This window comes from Hyperolius riggenbachi, chromosome 8 (genome assembly GCF_040937935.1).
Source record: "Hyperolius riggenbachi isolate aHypRig1 chromosome 8, aHypRig1.pri, whole genome shotgun sequence".
In the NCBI taxonomy this organism is placed as follows: Eukaryota; Metazoa; Chordata; class Amphibia; order Anura; family Hyperoliidae; genus Hyperolius; species Hyperolius riggenbachi.
In genome coordinates, this window is record NC_090653.1 from 82,373,422 (window position 1) to 82,397,485 (window position 24,064).

Below are 24,064 nucleotides of genomic sequence, written 5' to 3' on the forward strand. Positions count from 1 at the left end.
TTTTCAAAAGCACTTAGTGAATGGCAGTTGCTCCGTCCAACTGCCAAAAAACTGTGTAGCGAGCAGGGAAGCTGGCCAGCATCATTGTTTAAATCCTTTTTAGGAAATATCTTTATAAAGACTAAAAGCCATGCTGAGAATCCCCTAAGAAGAGTTGGACTAGTCCAAAACCTGTAACTTCTGTCAGATTTCTACTACCTACTGTAAGTGACAGCAACATAGGAGAAAAATAATTTATGGCTCATTTTACTCTGGAAAAACATACTTCTTATTTGTCTATGTTTGCACATATTTTAAATTTTACAATTTTTCGCCATAGTGCCCCTTTAAGCACTGATGATGTCACCACTTTCAGATATTAATACTATCTAAACTTGGCCATCAATGGTCTAATTTTATCAAACAGCCAACTTTCCAATTCGGTAACTGCGATGAAATTGGAGAGTGTTGATGGAGCTAATCCACAAGAAAAAATAATATTAACAATCGGATTATTGATCCATTTTGCAGACCAATTCTACTGGAAATGTTTGGATTGGTTGGACTTTTAATCTCATTTATGGGGCAGATTGATGATTTCCTTCTGCTCACAATCATCGGATGGGAAGGTCGATTGTTAATGGGCACCTTAAAGCAAACCTGAGGCGAAAAACTTATGATATAATGAATTGTATATGTACGGATAAGGAATAGAACATTAGTAGCAAAGAAAAAAAGTCTCATATTGTTTTCCAGTACAGGAAGAGTTAAACAATTTCAGTTGTTATCTATGCAAAAGAGCTTCTCTGAGATCTTCGACCCACTAGGTCGAATACAGTCCTGTTTTCTGAAGCACTTAAACAGCAAAGAAACAGTTGAGATAAGGTTTTACTGCAGGAAACTTCAAAGGATCATTATTTTTGTTTTATAATTTAAAAGACAGAGTGTGCTTTCAAAACTGCAACTGTGACAGAATGATACAATGTTATAAAAAAAAAAAAGCTATATCATTGAAAATAAAAATATGAGACTCTTTTCTTTGCTACTAATAATGTTTTATTCCTTATCCGTACTACACATAACATTCATTATAAGTTTTTTTTTCCCTTTAGGTTTGATTTAAGTATAAGATGAGGCAGTTATTTTGGTGGTGAGAATATTTGGAGTGAGATATAGGCAGAGATGTGGCTGCTGGCACTTGGCACTTGTTCTTCCACAACCGGAATTATTTGAGATAAAGCGGAACTTCAGACAACCTTTTTTTTTTCTCTTGGATACCAGCGGAGAAGAGTTACAAACACTATTGAGTTTTTAGTATCATCTGTTTCCTTGTTAGGGAGAGTCAATCTCACTTCCTGACACAACAGGAAGTCACACTTCTGACAGGTTTTTCTGGAACATGTATACCCTTTTAAGATCCATGTTTTATTAAAAAACCTAAATATAAGATTTTCTGCTTCAATAACAAGCAGGACCGGCACTAACAGGAATGCTGTACAATGGGTCACGGGCCAAAGGGGAATTACAGAATTACGTATGGTCATTGCTCCTAAGACCCCTTGCCCCTTCCGCCTTGTGCAGAGTACACAAGTAAAGTTTACTGGGATTTTTGCAAACTTCGTAGCACATCATGCAAATAGCATAACTCTCGTTATATATGCAACGCCTATTTTATCAGTTATTTAAACAATAAATTATGTCTATTCAAACCCAGATTATCCACATGGCAATATAGGTGAGTGCCCAAGGGCCTGATACGTGTCAAAGTTGCAATCTCCTTTGATTCTGTGTCGCCAACAGGTCTTACCGAATAGGTCAGATGTCAAGCAGGAGGAACAAAATCTGCTACCTTATCTAGGGCCCTATTTCATGGCATTCCATCTCTGGTCAAAGCACAAAAAGATGATCACTGCACTACTATAGCACCCAAGAAGGGTTAATTTAGCAGCTGAAGGATGGACCTTAGGGAAGCTTGTATGTCCAGGTGACCAGGAGCTGTTGCAACCATTGCAACTCCTAACTGAATAATGAATATAGACGGACATATCTATAAACCACAAGCATTTTCAGAGCTGAAATGTTTCGGACAGTCTAGTCCTTAAAGGAATACTATCGATGTATGCATTTATTTTTAAATGCTGTATGTTGTAGCACACAATAGGACAAGTACTAGGAGCAATTTGTTTCCTCACACAGCTGTTCCTCTCAGCTGTAAAATCCTCAGTCAGTTTTGGCGTCAGTGTTGGATACAAATGTATCTAATACTGAGGGCTCCCAGAGGGCTAGACCATGTCTCTGCACAGGGGAGTTGCTATCAACTCCCCAGTTTATAGTTTAATTATCACCTTGCTGAAAGAATCTTGTTGATATGGTGGTAAGGGGTTAAAGATTCTAGCAATGTGTGTTTATTATCTTTGCTTCTCTTTACTGATAAAGATACTAATAATGCTAATTGTAGACAGTGGTCTGCCCCTCTCAGCAGCTTGTAAAGTGGATGCAGCCTGGAGTGAATCGCCTCAAGCAGGCAGCCAGTCTGAGTGTAAACACAGACTCCTGGTATAGCTAGTTATATTCCAGCAATATTACAGCTCATTTACTTACCTGTTACCACCTCAGATCAGCCTATTTCTCCTCATGTCTGCTGCATGCTGTGAGTGACACAGTGAAATATATTTGTGAGCTGTGTGACAGAGTAACTAAGCAGCTCAGGGTGACCCAAACTACTATGAGCTGTGTGAGAAATGAATTTTTAAGCAGGGATAGTGAGAGAGACCTGGGTGAATAAATAAAGTGTCCCTAGCACTAGTGGCAATGTTTACACTAATATAGAGTATTAAAAAAAAAGTCGTTTCAATCGATAGTACTCCTTTAATCATAGCTAACATTGTATGGCAGCCAGAACAAACAAATAGGTCCAGTATAAAGGCTCACCCCCTAAATCACACCCACATGCGAGGTGGGGAATTCACAATCAGCTGGAGCATTTAAATATATGGAAAAGGATCTGCTTCAATCCTTCCAAGCAATAAAAGCACAAATATGCATATGAAAAGGATACAATCAAATCAATCAAATCAAGAGAAATATTCATAAACCAGTATTCCGGAGAGTTAAAAAAAAGAGCAACAAGATAAAGGGAAATGAAGAAAACTTGCAGGGCCAGTTCAGTGCAAATAGTACTGAATCATAAGATAAGTAAGCAACAAACTGAAAACATGTACCGCATTATAAGCAACCCCTTTGTAAGGTACGGTATACTCTAATTTGGATTTTTCCTGCAGGAAGAGCTGCAATGGTGAATGTCCATGTCCATCACCCTCCAGAGGCCTCTGTGGACATCCACCAGGTGGAGAAAGTGGACGGTCGTTATGAACAGGGGACTACAGACGACAAGCCTTCCTCATCAAGCCATGCCATCAGAATCCCCATGCACAGAATACAGGCTCAGAACAGCCCCAGAGTCAATGGCTACTCAGAAACTTCTGGCTACGGATACTGCTTCAGACGGCTGGACAATGGCCAGGTACAGCAATACAATGCAGCATGATACTTCATAGAACTTATACACTGGGTAAGGTTTGTGCTTCAAAGATATCTAAAATTTTACTAAACAACCAATAAGATTCTTCTTTACACTTCCTATACCACAGTAGAAAAGGACAGGACTAATCTGGTTTCTTGGACAGAAATCAGAAGTTCATTGAATTATTTTGCTTCTTTAGATTTGCTCTTTAAAAGGACCTGATAGTAAAGATCATTTTTTTTAACCAACAAGGCAATTGTCAGCACTAAAAAACTGCATTATAATTTTGAGTAAAAATAAATAAATTCAGTGTCGCTTGTTGTGAACAAAAACATGCAGCTACCAAGCTGCCCCATAGAAGTATATCTATAGAGGCTACACACACTGATCAAACCACCTTCCTGTTCCTTCCAACTCTGACCATTGTGTGTGTGGACTCCACATAACCTATTAAGGTGTCCTGTGGTATCTGTTACCAACATGTCAGTAGCAAATCCTTTAAAGGATACCTTAACTGACATGTGACATGCTGAGATAGACATGTGTATGTACAGTGCCTAGGACAGGAAGTGACTACAGTGTGACCCTCCCTGATAAGAAATTCCAACCAGGGGCGTTTCTAGGGTCCTTGGAGATCGGGGGCACCTGTGGGCACCAGGCGGGGAGCGCGCGCCGTGGCAAAAAATGGGCGTGGCCATGCGGTGAGTGGGCGTGGCCATGGGTGGGGCCAAATGTACATGAACTTAGCAGCGGTGTAAGCTACAGATAACGGGCCTGCCCATCGAAATATTGGATGGAGCCCCCTGTCCTTTATTTGGATAATTTACAATCAGTATAGGCATAGATCAAAGATGTATACGCACATACAATTTTGATTGGTCAATCACTGACCCCCAATTTTACCACCCCCGTGCAGTAAGTGGGCCAACAGACAATGAATTTTATGAACAGAGCTAAAATTGGCTAATCAAAATTGTATGTGTGTACCAGGCTTTACAGCTAATACTGTACATACTGAAAGTAGCAGGGATCAGTATACAATATAGCTGCTTTACAATCAGTAAAGGCACAGAGTAACACCTTACACTGTACACACTGGAGGTAAATCCGCACACAGTGCAGGCACTAGAGAACAGCGTATACTGTACATACTGTAGGCAGCAGAATTCAGCACACTGCAGCTAGCGTGCCAAAAATATGAGGATCACGTTGTGCGGCGTGCTTATCGTGCCGCACCGAAAAATGGGTGGGCCATGGACCAGAATATAGGTGTGGTAACGGCCGGGTGGAGACAAATTTACATGAACCTAGCAATGGTGGGACATTAGATTATGACAGTGGTGGCGAACCTTTTGGAGGCCAAGTGCCCAAACTGCAATCCAAAAGTCACTTATCTATCGCAAAGTGGCAACCGCAATTTAAACTAAATACTGTACAAACGTTTTAACTCATACATGAACATTATGGAAAATTCAAGTTGAAAATAAACTGTGAAGATAAACAATTTCATCCATCCTACTCCTGAAAAATGTATTCATTGTTTTAGAACCTCCCAGTTTTATTTTCTGTTTTAAAAAGCTAAAAAAGTAGGTTTAATGCTATTGTCTCATATGATAAAGATTCAGCTTTTCCCATAGTCTCGCATTTAGCAATCATGTGACCCCCAACAAGACAAATTCAGCAATTATGAGGCCCCCAACAAATCATGAGGCCCCCAACAAGACAAATTCAGCAATCATGAGGCCTCCAACAAATCATGAGGCCCCCAACAAGACAAATTCAGCAATCATGAGGCCCCCAACAAATCATGAGGCCCCCAACAAGACAAATTCAGCAATCTTGAGGCCCCCAACAAATCATAAGGCTTCCAACAAGACAAATTCAGCAGTCATGAGGCACATAAATAGACAGCATTTCACATAAATAGGCAGAATGCCCCCTTAATATGGTAGCCCCCCAAGTTAGGTAGTGAGTGACAGGGACCCCCAGGTTAGCTAGTGAGTGACAGGCGCCTCCAGTTAGGTAGTGAGTGACAGGGACCCCGATAGTGAGTGCCAGGGAGCCCCTTTAGGTAGTGAGTGAGTGCCAGGGAGCCCCTTTAGGTAGTGAGTGAATGCCAGGGAGCCCCTTTAGGTAGTGAGTGAGTGCCAGGGAGCCCCTTCAGGCAGTGAGTGGGTGCCAGGGAGCCCCTTCAGGCAGTGAGTGGGTGCCAGGGAGCTCCTTCAGGCAGTGAGTGAGTGAGTGCCAGGGAGCCCCTTCAGGCAGTGAGTGGGTGCCAGGGAGCCCCTTTAGGCAGTGAGTGAGTGCCAGGGAGCCCCTTTAGGCAGTGAGTGAGTGCCAGGGAGCCCCTTAAGGCAGTGAGTGAGTGCCAGGGAGCCCCTTTAGGCAGTGAGTGAGTGCCAGGGAGCCCCTTTAGGCAGTGAGTGAGTGCCAGGGAGTCCCTTTAGGCAGTGAGTGAGTGCCAGGGAGCCCCTTTAGGCAGTGAGTGAGTGCCAGGGAGCCCCTTTAGGCAGTGAGTGAGTGCCAGGGAGCCCCTTTAGGCAGTGAGTGAGTGCCAGGGAGCCCCTTCAGGCAGTGAGTGAGTGCCAGGGAGCCCCTTCAGGCAGTGAGTGAGTGCCATGGAGCCCCTTCAGGCAGTGAGTGAGTGCCAGGGAGCCCCTTTAAGCAGTGAGTGAGTGCCAGGGAGCCCCTTTAAGCAGTGAGTGAGTGCCAGGGAGCCCCTTTCGGCAATGAGTGAGTGCCAGGGAGCCCCTTTAGGCAGTGAGTGAGTGCCAGGGAGCCCCTTTAGGCAGTGAGTGAGTGCCAGGGAGCCCCTTCAGGCAGTGAGTGAGTGCCAGGGAGCCCCTTTAGGCAGTGAGTGAGTGCCAGGGAGCCCCTTTAGGCAGTGAGTGAGTGCCAGGGAGCCCCTTCAGGCAGTGAGTGAGTGCCAGGGAGCCCCTTCAGGCAGTGAGTGAGTGCCAGGGAGCCCCTTCAGGCAGTGAGTGAGTGCCAGGGAGCCCCTTTAGGGAGTGAGTGAGTGCCATGGAGCCCCTTTAGGGAGTGAGTGAGTGCCAGGGGGAGCCCCTTTAGGGAGTGAGTGAGTGGCAGGGGGAGCCCCTTTAGGGAGTGAGTGAGTGCCAGGGAGCCCCTTTAGGGAGTGAGTGCCAGGGAGCCCCTTCAGGCAGTGAGTGAGTGCCAGGGAGCCCCTTTAGGCAGTGAGTGAGTGCCAGGGAGCCCCTTTAGGCAGTGAGTGAGTGCCAGGGAGCCCCTTAAGGCAGTGAGTGAGTGCCAGGGAGCCCCTTTAGGCAGTGAGTGAGTGCCAGGGAGCCCCTTTAGGCAGTGAGTGAGTGCCAGGGAGTCCCTTTAAGCAGTGAGTGAGTGCCAGGGAGCCCCTTTAGGCAGTGAGTGAGTGCCAGGGAGCCCCTTTAGGCAGTGAGTGAGTGCCAGGGAGCCCCTTTAGGCAGTGAGTGAGTGCCAGGGAGCCCCTTCAGGCAGTGAGTGAGTGCCAGGGAGCCCCTTCAGGCAGTGAGTGAGTGCCATGGAGCCCCTTCAGGCAGTGAGTGAGTGCCAGGGAGCCCCTTTAAGCAGTGAGTGAGTGCCAGGGAGCCCCTTTAAGCAGTGAGTGAGTGCCAGGGAGCCCCTTTCGGCAATGAGTGAGTGCCAGGGAGCCCCTTTAGGCAGTGAGTGAGTGCCAGGGAGCCCCTTTAGGCAGTGAGTGAGTGCCAGGGAGCCCTTCAGGCAGTGAGTGAGTGCCAGGGAGCCCCTTTAGGCAGTGAGTGAGTGCCAGGGAGCCCCTTTAGGCAGTGAGTGAGTGCCAGGGAGCCCCTTCAGGCAGTGAGTGAGTGCCAGGGAGCCCCTTCAGGCAGTGAGTGAGTGCCAGGGAGCCCCTTCAGGCAGTGAGTGAGTGCCAGGGAGCCCCTTTAGGCAGTGAGTGAGTGCCAGGGAGCCCCTTTAGGCAGTGAGTGAGTGCCAGGGAGCCCCTTCAGGCAGTGAGTGAGTGCCAGGGCGCCCCTTCAGGCAGTGAGTGAGTGCCAGGGAGCCCCTTCAGGGAGTGAGTGAGTGCCAGGGAGCCCCTTTAGGGAGTGAGTGCCAGGGAGCCCCTTTATGGAGTGAGTGCCAGGGAGCCCCTTTATGGAGTGAGTGAGTGCCAGGGAGCCCCTTTAGGGAGTGAGTGAGTGCCAGGGAGCACTTTTAGGGAGTGAGTGAGTGCCAGGGAGCACCTTTAGGGAGTGAGTGCCAGGGAGCACCTTTAGGGAGTGAGTGACAGGGAGCTCCTTTAGGGAGTGAGTGAGTGCCAGGGAGCCCCTTTAGGGAGTGAGTGAGTGCCAGGGAGCTCCTTTAGGGAGTGAGTGAGTGCCAGGGAGCCCCTTTAGGGAGTGAGTGAGTGCCAGGGAGCCCCTTTAGGGAGTGAGTGAGTGCCAGGGAGCCCCTTTAGGGAGTGAGTGAGTGCCATGGAGCCCCTTTAGGGAGTGAGTGAGTGCCAGGGGGAGCCCCTTTAGGGAGTGAGTGAGTGGCAGGGGGAGCCCCTTTAGGGAGTGAGTGAGTGCCAGGGAGCCCCTTTAGGGAGTGAGTGAGTGCCAGGGGGAGCCCCTTTAGGGAGTGAGTGAGTGCCAGGGGGAGCCCCTTTAGGGAGTGAGTGAGTGCCAGGGAGCCCCTTTTGGGAGTGAGTGCCAGGGAGGCCCTTTAGGGAGTGAGTGAGTGCCAGGGAGGCCCTTTAGGGAGTGAGTGAGTGCCAGGGAGCCCCTTTAGGGAGTGAGTGAGTGCCAGGGAGCCCCTTTAGGGAGTGAGTGAGTGCCAGGGAGCCCCTTTAGGGAGTGAGTGAGTGCCAGGGAGGCCCCCCGCTGCCGCTCCCCCCACCCCCCTTACCTCGTAGCAGACCTCAGGATCAGCGGCGACCCGACCTGTAAGAGCGGGCGCTGGACGCACCCGCTCGATATGCGGAAGTGATGTCACTTCCGCATATCAGTGCGGGCGCTGGGTCCTAGCGCCCGCACGATTGGTCGCCGGCTCGCCGCCTGATCCTGAGGTCTGAGTGACGCCGCGGCGGCGGCTGGAGGAAGCCGCTGCTAGAGGGGGCGGCCGGGCGGAGATCCGTGGCACCCCAGGACAGATTGGGGGCACGTGCCCCCCTAAAATAGGGCTAGCGACGCCCCTGATTCCAACTATAAAACACTTTCTTAACAGAAAATGGTTTCTAAAAGCAAGAAAGAGTAAAAAGAGGAATTTCTTATCAGTGAGGGTCACACTTTAGTCACTTCCTGTCTGAGTCAGGACTGAGTCAGCCACTTACATACCTGATATTTAACTCTTTCAGACAGAGAAAGAAAAAAAAAAGGAACACAGCATAGTTATTTGTGTGCTAGGCACTGTACATACATATGTCTATGTCATTATGTCACATTTCAGTTCGGGGATCCTTTAAAGCAGGGCTGCCCAATAGGTCGATCGCGATCTACCGGTAGATCGCGACTGCCTTCTGCCGCGTCTTGTTAAATGTTGCGGCCGGCAGCTCATCATGTTTAGCTACCGGCCGCTGGCCAATAAGGATGCAGGGGGAGGAGAGGCAGCGAGGAGAGAGGAAGGAGAGAGGCGGCGCGGCCGCTACGTCATGGCTGGGGGTGGTGGCGGGCAGCGTGCGACGTGCGTGCTTGTAATGTGCCCGGTGCCGCCCTGAGCCATGACGTAGCGCCCGCGCAGCCTCTCTCCTCCCTCTCTCCTTGCCGCCTCTCCTCCCCCTGCATCCTAATTGGCCAGCGGCCTGCCTGCCAGATCGTTCCAGGACCCTCCGCCGGATTGAGGTAGCCACTACCTCCTACCTATACTGCACATGTACCTGGCTAACCTATACTGCACATGTACCTGGCTAACCTACGCGGGGGGGGGGGGGGGGGGGCCCTGCTTAGCATTTGAGACGTTAGTTGATCTCCTGGCCTCTGCAAATTTTAAAGTAGCTTGCGGGCCGAAAAAGTGTGGGCACCCCTGCTTTAACCACTTAAGGACCGGGCTCTCTATGCCTGATCTGTGCAGCGTGGGCTCTCCAGCCCACAGCACAGATCAGGTTTGCAGCATGGCGATCAGACTTCCCCCCTTTTTTCCCCACTAGGGGGATGTCCTGCTGGGGGGTCTGATCGTCGCCGGCTGCCTGTGATTTGTGGGGTGGGGGGGGCTTCTTAAAGCCTCCCTCCGCAGCGATTTCCGCCCTCTCTGCCCTTCCCACCCTCTCCCTCACGATCTGGGCTGCGCAGGATGGATATCCGTCCTGTGCCGTATAGGATTGGACTTTAGCCTAGCAGATGCCGGCGATCCCCGGCCTATCAGAGGCCGGGGATCGCCGATCTCATTTACGACGCTGCTGCGCAGCAGCGCCGTATGATGTAAACAGCGGGGATTTCTTCCCCGCGTGTTTACATTTAGCATGCTCGCAGACTGTTCACGGGGACGCCCTCCGTGAACTGACATGGAACGGCCGCTCTAACGAGCGGCCGTTTCCATGTAATACCACTTACGACCAGCCGCCATAGGCGGTCGTTAATGTACATGTAGCAAAAATATTCCCCAAATGGCAACTTACCTCAGTAGAGGGAAGCATCTGGATAATCCAGAGGCTTCCCTTGTCCTCCTCCACTAGGCCGTTCCAGCGCGATGTCCTCCCAAAAACCATTGACAAGCTTTTGTCAATGGCTCACGTCTGCGCAGTAGCAGGGACCCAATTGGGCTCAGCCTTTTCCGCTGAAACCCAAGTGGGGCCCCTGTTTAGATAGCTAAAGGAGAGATGACATCATTGCTGAAATATCGGAGCCAGTGAGTCTTCTGCTGCTATTAACACTTCTTCTCAAACTCTGCAGAGGGAGAGAGGGAGAGAAGCAGGGGCTCTTCAGGTGGCCAGCGAGCCGCCTCTCACATAGGTAGGGTGCTTTGCTGGTGCTAATGAGTGGCTTGGGGGTGCTATAGCACTAGCAAGCTCCCTGACCCTGCTCACTTCATATTGCCTACAGGCATTATAGGCAATGCAGGACTGTCTAATAAGAAATCCTAGCATTCTTTGTAAAGTAAGAATCATGATTGCTCTCTGCATAAATTGTTATTTGTGATATCAAGTTTTGGATAGTAGATGTACAGAGGCGCCTCTGTACATCTACTTGTCAAGATATCCACCCTTGGTGGTTGGAAGGGTGACAAACCCTCCTTTCCTTCTTCAGAGAGCGACATCTTATTCCTGAGTGGGGACAGGTCTAATCTCCCCACCCGCCTATATAGTGGTTGCCTAAACGGTAACCCATGTTTGTAAGTATAATACCTACTCTACACTAATTCTCCCTGATCCAATACATACTACACTATATTGGGCTCTCGGTTTCTCTGCTTTATCAAGTTTTGAATGATCAGTTCACGAAGACATAAGATTTCAAAATCGATTTAAAAAAACAACAACTAAACAGCACTGTACTTCTCCTTTAAACCATTGTGGATGGTGGTGTGTCTTGCAAACGGCTTGGAATTTTCACGAGTACGCAAGGCACAATGATGCAAAACAAAGCTAAGGGAAAATTACCAGAGTATATTTTTATGTTTAAAATACCACATGTGTTGCAGGGGAAAAAAAAAGAGTAAACATGACTAAACAGAGTAAAATGTAGCCGCAAGGCCAGACCCTTCTTACGTAAGTAGGTTGAGCAGCATGTGAGCTGTTTCCTCAGCAGCGTTGATATCAATCAAGAAACCATACAGCTGCAAACACCTGGACTGCATTAGACTCCTGCAGGTGCAAGCAATCACTTGGGCTATTAGCCTAAAACCTGGACTCAATTAGCACTGGAGAGTACTCACTATGCATCTCAATCATGCCTGAAAATCCAAACCATGGATTGGGACAGATGGGAATGGTTCTGTGCTGCGTGTTTTGTCACTCAGTGCTATGTGAATACAGGAGGTAAGATGACATTAGATTTGCAATTAGAGGTTGAACTTGATGGATACATGTTTTTTCTCAACTTCCAAGGCTTCTCTCACGTGGGAGGATGAAGGCGGTGAATTCACCACCTATCAGCTTCTCCCATACAATGTCCGGGCACTTGCTATGCTTTGTATTGGTGGTTTTGGCACCCAAATTTCACATAATAGCCGCACTGTATAATGGCGCCTATGGCTGCACCCTAAGATTACAATGCTTTTAACAGTTGCATTGGTCTGTAAGGCAGAGAACCAGGGGTGTAACTAGAGGGGAGCAATCCCTGCAACTGCATGGGAGGGCCCAACTACTCACCTTCCCCTCCTCTGATACAGGGAACTATACTGCAGATCGGGTGTTTTTGTGGCTACACTTGATATGGGTAGGAAGATCATGATGGCCACACTTGTTTTATGACCCTTGTGAGATGGACCCCAAGGCTGTAACCGGCACCCAGGGGAGGCAAGGGAAGGGGTGAGAACATCGAGGGGCCCCCATGAATTGTAGTTATGCCACCGCGAGAACTAACCACTGTCAATAATCCATGTAATCTGGGCCAGACACTTATTAGAAGAGAGTCTTGCCTCCTTATAGACACATTCAGTTTTTATTTTGTCAGAATGGATAAACAATATTTGATATTTATGTTTATCAAATTCTTCCTGTAATCAATAAAGCAATTAATATAAGTTACTGTCATACTCCCTTAATAGTTATGAGAGCACATTGTTATTTACATGTGCCTCCACTGTATCAGTCTGTATATCATATGGAGTATAAGTGTGATATGCTTTCCCTGTTCCCTCTTGTATGGCAGCCCCAACATACTAAATCTGTTACCTGTACATCATGTCTGATGATGATTCTTTTTAACCCATCTTCTTTTTAGTGTCCAAACTACTTATCAGATACGATATGCAGCTCACAGATATAAGTGAGATGGATCAGAAATACAAGTAATGCTGGGCAAGTAATAAGCAAAAATTCTAACATGGAAATCCTCACTGGCTGGGGGCATAACTAAAAATCATGGGAATTCTAGGAAAATATTGATGGGGCTCTCCGCTGTTTACACCCATCACCCCCTGCCCTTCTGGTGATTGCAATGCCAGGAATCATATAACAAGTGAAGCCACCACTGACCTATAACAAGTTTGATCATAAGAACACCTTCTCTGGAGAGACAAGTCCTACATCATAAGGAGGGATGGTATAAAGCTGCCCCCCCCCCCCACCCCACGGCCTGTGGCTTCTTGTGGCTGCAGGAACTGCTTACCATAGTTACTCAAATCTCCTTGCTGCTGGAGTTCCGGACCAACAAAGCTGAAATCTAACCCTGCTGGTGGCTGTTAATCTCAAGTTTTATGTACGTAGATTTCAACCCTCTACAACCACGCACTAACGTCTTTCTCCTCTGCAGCTCACTTGCTCAGCTGTACTAGTGACAGCTGAGCGCCATACGATGATCATGAGCCAATCACTGTAATCACAGTGTAAAAATAAGGAAAGGCCAGCTCTGGTCCTTAAAGGGAAGGTTCAGGGAGTGTGAAAAAAATAAATAAAAATCCATATCCACTTACCTGGGACTTCCTCTAGCCCGTGGGAGGCAGGAGGTGCCCTCGCCGCCGCTGCTCCGGAGGCTCCCGGTCGTCTTCGGTGGCCGACCCGACCTGGCCAGGCCGGCTGCCAGGTCGGGCTCTTCTGCGCTCCAATCTGCGCCTCACGGGGGCGCGCTGACGTCATCGAGGACGTCCAATGAAGTCAGCGCGCCCGCATGGAACGCAGAAGAGCCTGACCTGGCAGCCGGCGGCAAGGGCACCTCCTGCCTGCCACGGGCTGGAGGAAGCCCCAGGTAAGTGGATATGGATTTTTATTTTTTCTTCACACTCCCTGAACCTTCCCTTTAAAGGGCCAGAACCATCCCTTCCCAAAAGAGTTAATTAACCACATAGTCGCCAATTAATCAGCACCCACTTGCTTTGTTTGGCTGAATTTCTTTCCTTCCTGAGTTTGTGGATATTTTTGTGTTTAGAGAATGTATGCTCATCACTAGCTGTCACACAGTAATTGCTAAGCAGGTGAATTTGGCGCCGGTGCTACAGTATAGAGCACACTCCATGCAAGGGTAATTCAGAGTTCCAGCAATCGACAGACCCTAAATTACTTCTCCCTTCGAGTTGCTACGACTCGGAGGGGGAATAGTAGTTAACACCACTGGGGATGTGAGCCTCAGCCCAATTCACCGGCAGCATAACTATGTGTACGCAGTCATTGGCCATTGTGCTGGACAGTAAGCTGCATCTACAGCTCACAGCTCTACTCAGCGGAGCAAACTCAGTCATTTATTATATCTTCATTGTTGATCTGGAAGCAGTTTGGGTTGATTTAGCATATACAGCATTTTATATGTTCACTTAGCTGAACATTCAGTTTATTACCATTGTCTGTTCTCTATAAGCAACACTAAAAGAGCAAATACATCTCTGCTACAAGTTAACTTATAAAACTGCTACTGATGACATTTACAAATGTCAATGTGAAAGTTGGAAAAGCATTAAAAAAAATCTTGAGATACTTGGCATTACATCTATACGCTATGAAGTTAGGTGCCACAGGTAGTAACTGCAATAACAGATGAAGGAGACTTGCCAGATGCTGTCTACAGAGGTTATAATGGTATACGAGGGATTACAGGACATGTGTCCGCTCTGTGTAGGAAAAGGTCTTCTCCAAAGGACAAGCCAGTTCCAGGTAAGCCTACATTGTTTTGGATAGAGTGAACCGTGGTTATATCTTGTTCTATGTTATTTCTGTTGTCTTTGTTCTTATTATGGAGGTGTTTCATAAGCAAGTGCGGGGGGATTACAGCTGCCCAGAATCACCCCTCATACCAGGGCCAGTGCAGTGTCTGGGGACAGGCACAAGTTGAGACACCAGAACATCTGCAGATATCCTGCAGCTCACAGCACTGCTCACTTTCTTTCCCTGCTACAATTGAGTTTGGATGGAGCAGCAGTGTGTGTACAGAGCATGGAGCAGCTTTGGGGAACTTAAACATAGGCAGGTATGAGCACAGCTCTGTGTCCCTGCTGTGTGAATGCTTCACTTTCACCTTCATTACCAATGTCGGCTCTCCTCATTATTATCTGTATCCAACCTGCTCCTGATCGATCCCGTTTTCGATGGGGAGCAGATCATACATTTAGGAAATAATCATCAGATCCTGTCAGTCGGACAGGAAATTGCATAATGTGAACCCAGCAAGATGTCCTACTATAATATTATACTGTATTGTGTGTGACTGAGGGAGACCTTTCAGAAATACCCCCTTCAAAATCCTGGGGTTGCCCGAGGTGTTTCCTCACCCATGCATATATAATAATATAAAATGCATGCTAACCAATGCTAGAAGCCTTTTAAATAAGTTTGGTGAACTGGAGTTGCTGATAAGAGATACTGACTATGATATTGTAGGCTTAACAGAAACATGGATGGATGCTAGCCATGATTGGATGGCAAATATGGAAGATTACAGTGTTTTTAGAAAAGATAGGTCCAATAAAAAAGTATGGGGGTCTGTATGTTTGTTAACACTTCCTTATCTCCAGTTTTGATGGAAGACATGGCTGAGGACTGTGACAGCGTGGAATCTGTATAAGTAAGTGTTCATGCCGGAAATAAGAGTTGTCCATTGCAATATTGGGGTCTGGTTTAAACCTCCACACATAAATGAAATGAAGAGAGTGCATTTACTGCAGCAGATTGAAAGAGCTGCAAGCAAAAGCGAGGTCATAATTATAGGCGATTTCAAATATCCAGACATTAACTGGGAAATTGAGGCCAATCGGTCTAGTAAAAGTGGCAGATTTATATCGACACTGCAAGACAATTACTTAAAGCGGAACTCCAGTGAAAATAATGTAATAAAAAGTGCTTCATTTTTACAATTATGTATAAATGATTTAGTCAGTGTTTGCCCATTGTAAAATCTTTTAAATCCCTGATTTACATTCTGACATTTATTGCATGGTGACAATTTCACTGTTGGCAGGTGATGTAGCTGCTGCATGCTTTTTTGGCAGTTGGAAACAGCTGTAAACAGCTATTTCCCACAATGCAGCAAGGTTCCCAGACAGGAAACTGTCAAGAGTACGTACTCAGAATCTCTTTGTGGGAGGGGTTTCACCACAATATCAGCCATACAGCGCACCCTGATGGTCTGTTTGTGAAAAGGAATAGATTTCTCACGTAAAAGGGGTATCAGCTACTGATTGGGATAAAGTTCAATTCTTGGTCCGAGTTTCTCTTTAACTCAGATGGTATTGGAACCAACCAGGAGAGATGCCCTGCTGGATTTGGTCATTTCAAATAGATAAGATGTTATATCTAATGTGCAAGTTCGAGAACATTTGGGAAATAGTGACCATAATATGGTAACATTTGACCTACTACTACTTAACAGGGTTGTGAACAAGGGGCCAACTAAAACTATGAATTTTAAAAAGGCTAACTTTAACAAGCTCAGGGACTCGCTAAGACTGGTAGACTGGGAGAGTAAATTACAGGGTAAGGACACTGAAGGTAAATGGCAAACTTTCAAACAGATTCTTAATGTCTATTGTAGAACGTACATACCTTATGGAAATAAAAATTCTACATTGGAAAGTGGCTAGTAATATAAAGTCAAATCCCGAAAACTTTTACAAATATATAAACTCTAAAAGAAAGAAGGTAGAGAATATAGGACTTTTACAAGATCAGGCGGGAAACTTGTGGAGGACCGAGCTAAAGCTGAAATTTTAAATGCTTGCTTTGCTTCTGTCTTTACCAAGGTGATGTCTTTAGCTCATAATATGGCCCTGGATTGTCCCCACTCTACTTCATTTAGCATGTATTGCCTAACACAGGAAGTTGCGCAGGCACGATTAAATAAGATTAAGATAGACAATGCACTTGGTCCAGATGGCATGCAACCCCGGGTATTAAAGGAATGAAGTACAGTTATCAATAAGCCACTTTATCTTATTTTCTGTGATTCTCTTTCAAGTGGATCAGTTCCTTATGACTAGCGTGCAGCTGATGTTTTCCCCTTATTCAAGAAGGGAAAAAAAATCAGAGCCAGGAAACTATAGACCTGTAAGCTTAACATCAGTTTGTGTAAATTGTTTGAAGGTATCCTAAGGGATGCTACACAAAATTATGTAGCACACAATCTTATTTCAGTTTAAAAGCATGGCTTTACTAAAGACAGGTTCTGTCTCACCAACATGCTCAGCTTTTAGGAAGCATTGAATGAAAATTTAGATCTTGGGAAAGCTATAAATGTAGTGTACTTGGACTTTGCAAAGGCTTTTGACACTGTTCCCCACAATAGCCTGGTGCAGAAGCTGAAGATACACAGACTATGAGAAAATGTGTGTATGTGGATAAAGAACTGGTTAAAGGATAGAAGGTAAAGCGTGGTGGTAAAGGGAACATATTCAAAATGGAAAAATGTTAGCAGTGGGGTGCCACAGGCGTCAGTACTTGTTCCAATTCTTTTCAATTTATTTATTAATGAGCTAGTAGACAGAATGCAGAGTAATGTAGCCAACTTTGCAGATAATACAAAATTATGCAGAATTATAAACACTAAGACGGATAGTGACATATTTTAACAGGACCTTGACAACATGGCCATATGGGCAGGCACCTGGCAGATGGGATTTAATTTTTCAAAGTCATGCACTTTGGACATACCAATGGTAGATCATCATATAAAATAAATAGCATACAGCTGGGAACATCAGACTTGGAGAAGGACTTAGGAATACTGGTTGCCAAGCAGTGGTAGCTAATGCAAATACAATTCTGGGATGCATAAAAAGGGAAATAATATCTCGAGATGCTAGTATACTACTCCCTCTGTATAAATCACTTGTGGGGACACATCTGGAGTATGGAATACAGTTTTGTGCGCCACACAATAGAAAGGACATTTTACCCTTTTGTAACGGGTACAAAGACAGGCAACTAAATTAATTAGAGGGATGGAAGATCTCACCAAGAAAGGCTGGACAAACTGGGCTTATTTAGCTTGGACAAAGGGCAACTGAGAGGTGACCTGATTAACATGTATAAATACATCAGAGGGCAATACAAAAGCTTGGCAGATGAGCTTTTTCTCTCCAAGGTTGTACATCGGACAAGGGGACATGATTTGTGTATGGAAGAAAAAAGTTTTTGCCATCTATTTAGAAAGGGGTCCCTAGTGAGAGTGGTTAAAATCTGGAACATCTTACCTAGTAGTAGTTATGGAAAACTATATCTGCATTTAAAGAGGGCTTGGATGCTATCCTTGCATTGAAGGACATCCACGGCCATAATTATTAGGTAATTCCGGGAAGAGTTGATCTAGGTATTTATCTGATTGCCATCTGGAGTTGGGAAGGAATTTTTCCCTTTTAAGGCTAATTGAGTCAGGCCTTGTAAGGTTTTTCGCCTTCCCCTGGATCAACTGGGATATGTGCAGGTTCAGGTTGATGTTTTTTTATTATTTTATTTTATTTATTTACTTTTTTCTGGTTGCACTTGATGGATGGATGTACTTTTTCAACCAAACTTGGTATCTAATCAGAATTTGATGTATTCGCCAAGTACAGGGTATCGTACAAGGAATTGTTTTAGGCACAGATAGTGCAGAGATGAACATGCAATTAGAGCATACTGTACATGGTACGTAGTGATATAGGCAGGCGTTACACACTGGGTACTTAATGATATGGGCACACAATACACATTGGGGGAAAATACATTAAAGAGACAATTGGGAATTGGTGTGTGTGTGTGTGTGTGTGTGTGTGTGTGTGCGTGCGTGCGTGCGTGCGTGCGTGCGTGTGTTGGGGCTGAGTTGAGGGCCAGGACAGCTTGGGGGGGGGGGGGGGGAAAGAGTTTCTGTGTCTGGAAGTCTTGGTGTTGACAGGCCTGAAATGATGGACGGATGTTAGTAGTACTCAACCGAGACAGAAATTTTTAAGAAGTCCTACATTTGTTACATGAGGGCGTGATCTCGCCACCGATTCTTAGAGGGGAGACGAATGAATAGGAACTGTATTCCCATTCATTCATCTAAGTCCCGGTGTCAATGATCATCGCAATGAGATGCCTGCGGTCATTGTAATTATGGAAATAACATGTTCACATATTACTTCCTGATTACATTACTAATAGTACACTCAGGAATATAATGTGCAAGGACAACTTGTGGCCAAAAAGTAAAATTACACCTACGTACATTTTTTTAATAAAATACTTACACATACATTTGAAATTAACTCCTTCCCTCCCACACACTCCCATAGTTACCCAAATTAAACTTTTGCATTCAAAAATAAATAAAAGACAACAAAAAAAATAATAATACATAAATCGTTACCTTAGGGAGTGAACTTTTTTTAATATGTATGTCAAGAGAGTATATTAATGCAATTTTTTAGATTATAGGCTTGTAATTAGTGATGGACGCAAAACTGAAAAAATGCACCTTTATTTCCAAATAAAATATTGGTGCCATATATTGTACTAGTAAAATAGTTAAAATGTTGCAATAACCGGGACAAATGGGCAAATAAAATGTGTGGGCTTTATCCACAGTGGAAATTTTTATTTTGAAATTATAATGGCCAAAAACTGAGAAATAAGGATTTTTTTTTCAATTTTTTTCTTATTATTCCCATTAAAATGCATTTAGAATAAAATAATTCTTAGCATAATGTACTACCCAAAGAAAGCATAAATGGTGGCGAAAAAAAAATCGCCATCAGTGATGGCTAACCTTGGCACTCCAGCTGTGACAAAACTACAAATCCCATCATGCCTCTGCCTCCCTGAGTTATGCTTAGAGCTGTCAGAGTATTGTAATGCCTCATGGGACTTGCCAAGGTTAGCCATCACTGATATAGATCATTTTGTTGTGATTAGTAGTGATTAAGTTATTGGCACATAAAAGGGAGGAGTACTGTAAGGTGAAAATTGCTCAGGTCCAGAAGGGGAAAAACCCCTCAGTGGTCAAGTGTTAAAGTGTACCCGTGGTGACATGTGACATGATGAGATAAATATTTGTATGTACAGTGCAAAACATATAAATAACCAGGCTGTTTTACTTGTTTTATTTTGCTGCCTGAAAGAGTTTTTGGCCCACTCCACTTTTGCAACATTGCTTTAGTTCATTGAGGTTTGTGGGACCCACTCTCTTAAGGTCCCGCTACAACATTTAAATCGGCCCGAGGTCTGTACTTTGACTGGACTATTGGAACAACTTGATTATTTTCTTTTTTCAGCCAATCTGTTGTAGATTATCCAATTTTGGCCAATCTTTTGCTGTCACACAGATGACTTCCTTTTTGGCTCTAGAATACTTTGGTACACAGAGGAGTTCTTAATCGATTTATTGATAGCAGGGTGCCCAGGTCCTATGGCTGCAAATGAAGTCCAAAACATCACCACTTTACCACCGCCCTAGATAGTTTGTATGGAGTGATTTTGCTGATATGCTGTGTTTGGTTTTCAACAAACATGACGCTGTGCATTATGGTCAAGCATTCTCATTTTGGTCTCCTCTGTCCAAAGGGCATTGTTCCAGAGTGTTGTGGTTTGCTTCCATGCAACTCTGCAAACCTAAGACGTGCTGCCATTTCTTTTTGAGAGAAGAGGATTTCTCCTGCCATACTTGTACAGTCTTTTTCTGATTGTACTGTCAACTTTAACATTTAACATGCCAACTAAAGTCTGTAGCGTCTGAGATGTGGTTCTTGTTTCTTTCAATATTTTTAATGATTGTGTAGTCTGAAGTTGGATTGAATTTGCTTAGATGTCAACTCCTAAGAATGATAGCAACCATCTTAAATGTTTCCATTTGAGTATAATCTTTCTCACTGTAGAATGATGGACTTCAGTTTGTTTATAAATGGCTTTATATCCCTCCCTGGACTGCTGGGCAGCAACACTTGCTTCTCTAATATTATTGCTGATATATTTCCTCCATGGCATTGTGTGAACACACAGACTATTGCTCCAGACCAGCAGACTGCTGAAGATGGGAGATTCTGATGCAAAAAGTGGGGGAAGGGAGAGGGGTAGGTGTTATTCATTGGAGTGGGCATTTACCTAATTTTGAGATCTGCTAAGGCCCTGATACACAAATACACATCACTAGGAACGCGTTCTGTGACTATGAAGAAAACAACAGTGACTTCTTTTGGAAGTGACCAATTGACACCGAATATCACAAACGGATCATCGGGGAGCTCCCTATGGCTGATATTGTGGTGAAACCCATCCCACAAAGAAATTCTAAGTACGTACTCTTGGCAGTTTCCTGTCTGTGAACCTTGCTGCATTGTGGAAAATAGCTGTTTACAGCTGTTTCCAACTGCCAAAAAAACATGCAGCAGCTACATCACCTGCCAACAGTAAAAATGTCACCATGTGATAAATGTCAGAATGTAAATCACGGAGAGGAAAGATTTTACAATGGGCAAACACTGACTAAATAATTTATACATAATTATTGTAAAAAATGAAGCACTTTTTTTTATTACATTATTTTCACTGGAGGTCCTCTTTAAAGACTGTGAAGGAATATGTGACTTCTGCAGACAAAACAGATAGTAGTTATTTTACACATTTCTCTTACACTGATGTTGCTCATCCTTTCTCATGATGACAACAGACAAGATTCTGCTTCCATGAATGACTACCCTATCTCTTGAGATCTCATCAAAGAGTTTTGCCCTTCATGATGAGTGATCGGGTAATGTCCATGTAACAAAACAGCATGGAAAAGTATGAGAGTCCAGCAGTTTGAATGACAGCAGCTTTATTGCTATCCCATGAGAAGGACACTCAGTCTAGTTCTTGTCATACTTGTAGAGGCTGCCAGAGCAGCTGCTCTCCTATTGTCTTAATAGAGTTTTTCTTCCATTGCAGTGTGCGTCACCTTTTCCTGGACTGAGGACTCAGGAGATCTGCTGCCGTGGATCTGGTGTAGCTTGGGGCGTTCATGACTGTACACCTTGCCCCGGGCACCAGGGTAAGTTATCACCTATTTGTCATTTAAGCAAATCTGCTCAATGCCACGAATATTTCTGGTGCTTGTAGTTTACAGTGTACACTTTGGCAAAAACTCAAATGGGAGAACGTGCCTTTTTCAGTGCATGTGCTTGAGGCCGAGAAACATGAATGAAACATCAGGAATCATCAGGAGAGGAGGAGGAATTGTTCGTACAGACATGTAACTACCGGGAAAGCAGTTGGCTGCAGAGGGTCCCATGATCTTAGGAGACCCAATTTCTTACCTCACCCCCAGAGTCCACCTCAAAACCTTTGGAGACAGAGCCTTCTGTCATGCTGCCCCTACACTTTGGAATTCCCTGCCACACCCAATCAGGCCATCTCTATGCTTGGAAGCATTCAAGTCCAAACTGAAAAGCCACACTGTAACACAGTCCAGCCTGCAACCCTGTATTGATCTAAGACTTCCCTATGCGCTTTGAGTCCTATGGGAGATCAGCGCTTTACAAATGTTATTGTATTGTATTCAGTACAGTGTCTCCCTCTAAAGCTGGTATTGCGGTGGCCACATTTGTTATGGGTGAGGGAATTATGGTGAGGAAAGGGGTGCAATCATGGTGCCCACACTGACACTTGTTATATAACCCCTGGAAGACAGGCCATTTGGCTGTTGGGGTCACCATGGGGGAAGGGGAAGTGAAGTAGGAAGGGCCTCATCATTTTTTTGCTGTTGGGCCCAATGATTATCAGCCCTGCATACATCACCCAGATATTTGATGCCCTATTCTTAAAGTATCCAAAGTATTGTGGACATTCCCAGTTAATGACAAGCAATCTCAGTCTCCTGCTCTTCTGAAGTTGATTCATAATGTCCCATTGCTTATGATGGAAAAAAATCGCTCAGCACTGTATTTAGCAGTGGAAAATCTCAGTCACACTCGCGGGAGATGGAGCAACAGGGTGGTGGTTTTGGACTGCATAAAAGGCCATTAAACCATATATAGTAGTGGGTATGATAGATTGTATTTTCGGCTGAAATGTGACCATAATTAAGACTGCAATGTGGAGCATTGATCATTACTCCAAATAAGTATAAGGCCCAGTTCACATCTAAAAATTGCAAAACACTAGCGATTACCACTAGCGTTTTGCGGGAGTGATTTTTCCGCGATTAACACTGAAAAATCACTGGACACTGTAGCGCTGTGGGAGTGATCGCGATTAACACTAGCGGTTTGCGGTGAGCGGGAATCGCGCGATTCCTGCTCAAGTGTGAACGAGCCCTCAGAGATTAAAGATCAGTAAAAACAGTTCTCAGCTAGTACAGTAGAATCCCTTTAAAGTAAACTCCAAGGGATCGGGCAAAGTAGTTTATTATATCAGAAATTTACTATATCAGAAGCACATAAAGTATACTATAATACTGTATCTTAATTCAGTTAATAATTGGGAATCATTTTTTCTTTTCATTGCTTCAGCAAGTGAACACAGATAGCATCTAAGCTAGATCAAAAATCACAGTGCTCCATATCCTGGATGATACTGTAGCTCTGCAGTCATGCACAAGCAAGTCACAGATGACAGGCAATACTCAAGTAATCAGGCAGCAGCTTACACAGGAAGCTTAGGTATTGCCGGCTGGTTCTTTTGAGGTAGTCCCCACAGGCCCAGAGTAGAGATGGCCCGAACGGTTCACTGCATACCTTTCACTGCACCTGTGTGACTGCACATTGTTCTACCAGCAGTCACTGCATACCTTTCACTGCATCTGTGTGACAGCACGCTGTTTTACATACCAGCAGTCAGTGCATATTTTTTAACTGCACCTGTGTGACTGCACATTGCATTATACCAGTCAGTGCATACCTTTCACTTGAATGGATGGCAGACTTGCCCTCCATAACAGAGTCTCGTTATAGGATCTCAAGTGGATTCGTCTCATCATTACACAGCAGTCAAGTGTATACCTTTCACTGCATCTGTGTGACTGCACATTGTATTAGTCAAGTCATTGCATACCTTTCACTTCATCTCCCCCAATATGGACAAAACAGGCAGAGGCAGAGCCAGAGGCAGGCCACCCGGCAGGTCTGTTCGAGGTCGTGCTGTCATGATTTTGTGCAGCCCTGGACCAAAGTACAGTGTTTAGAAGAAGGCACATGCCATCAACCCCCAATATTGTCAGGACGTAGTTGACTATTTAACACAGAGCACCTCATCTTCCTCAGCTTCCGCACGGAAGCGGGACATATCTTCCTCCTCCTGCTCTGATTCTGGCACCCCAATTAAAGAGGAACTCCAGTGAAAATAATGAAATAAAAAAGTGCTTCATTTTTACAATAATTATGTATAAATGATTTAGTCAGTGTTTGCCCATTGTAAAACTTTTAAATCCTTGATTTACATCCTGATATTTATCACATGGTGCCGTTTTTACTGTTGGCAGGTGATGTAGCTGCTGCATGTTTTTTTGGCAGTTGGAAACAGCTGTAAACAGCTATTTTCCACAATGCAGCAGCAAGGTTTACAGACAGGAAACTGCCAAGAGTACGTACTTAGAATTTCTTTGTGGGAGGGGTTTCACC

General features: G+C 45.0%; 2 protein-coding genes across 28 annotated transcripts in view; one reads left to right on the top strand and one right to left on the bottom strand.

The window, feature by feature from the left end:
* HIPK4 (homeodomain interacting protein kinase 4) overlaps positions 1-24,064 on the bottom strand; it is a 546,520-nt gene that overhangs the window by 331,197 nt on the left and 191,259 nt on the right. For 2 of the 22 annotated variants that reach the window (XR_011023530.1, XR_011023526.1), the window contains one exon: positions 19,336-19,885. The exons of 17 other annotated variants lie outside the window; for them this stretch is intronic. The gene's annotated coding sequence lies outside the window, so the exon portion shown is untranslated. 3 more of the 22 variants (XR_011023529.1, XR_011023524.1, XR_011023527.1) reach the window with 2 other exon arrangements.
* The window catches only part of LTBP4 (latent transforming growth factor beta binding protein 4), a 312,121-nt gene that overhangs the window by 184,563 nt on the left and 103,494 nt on the right, over positions 1-24,064 (top strand). For all 6 annotated transcript variants that reach the window (XM_068250800.1, XM_068250802.1, XM_068250803.1 and 3 more), the window contains 2 exons: positions 3,261-3,502; positions 21,396-21,498. In XM_068250800.1, coding sequence (XP_068106901.1) covers positions 3,261-3,502; positions 21,396-21,498 — 345 coding nt within the window. The remainder of the gene's footprint in view (positions 1-3,260; positions 3,503-21,395; positions 21,499-24,064) is intronic.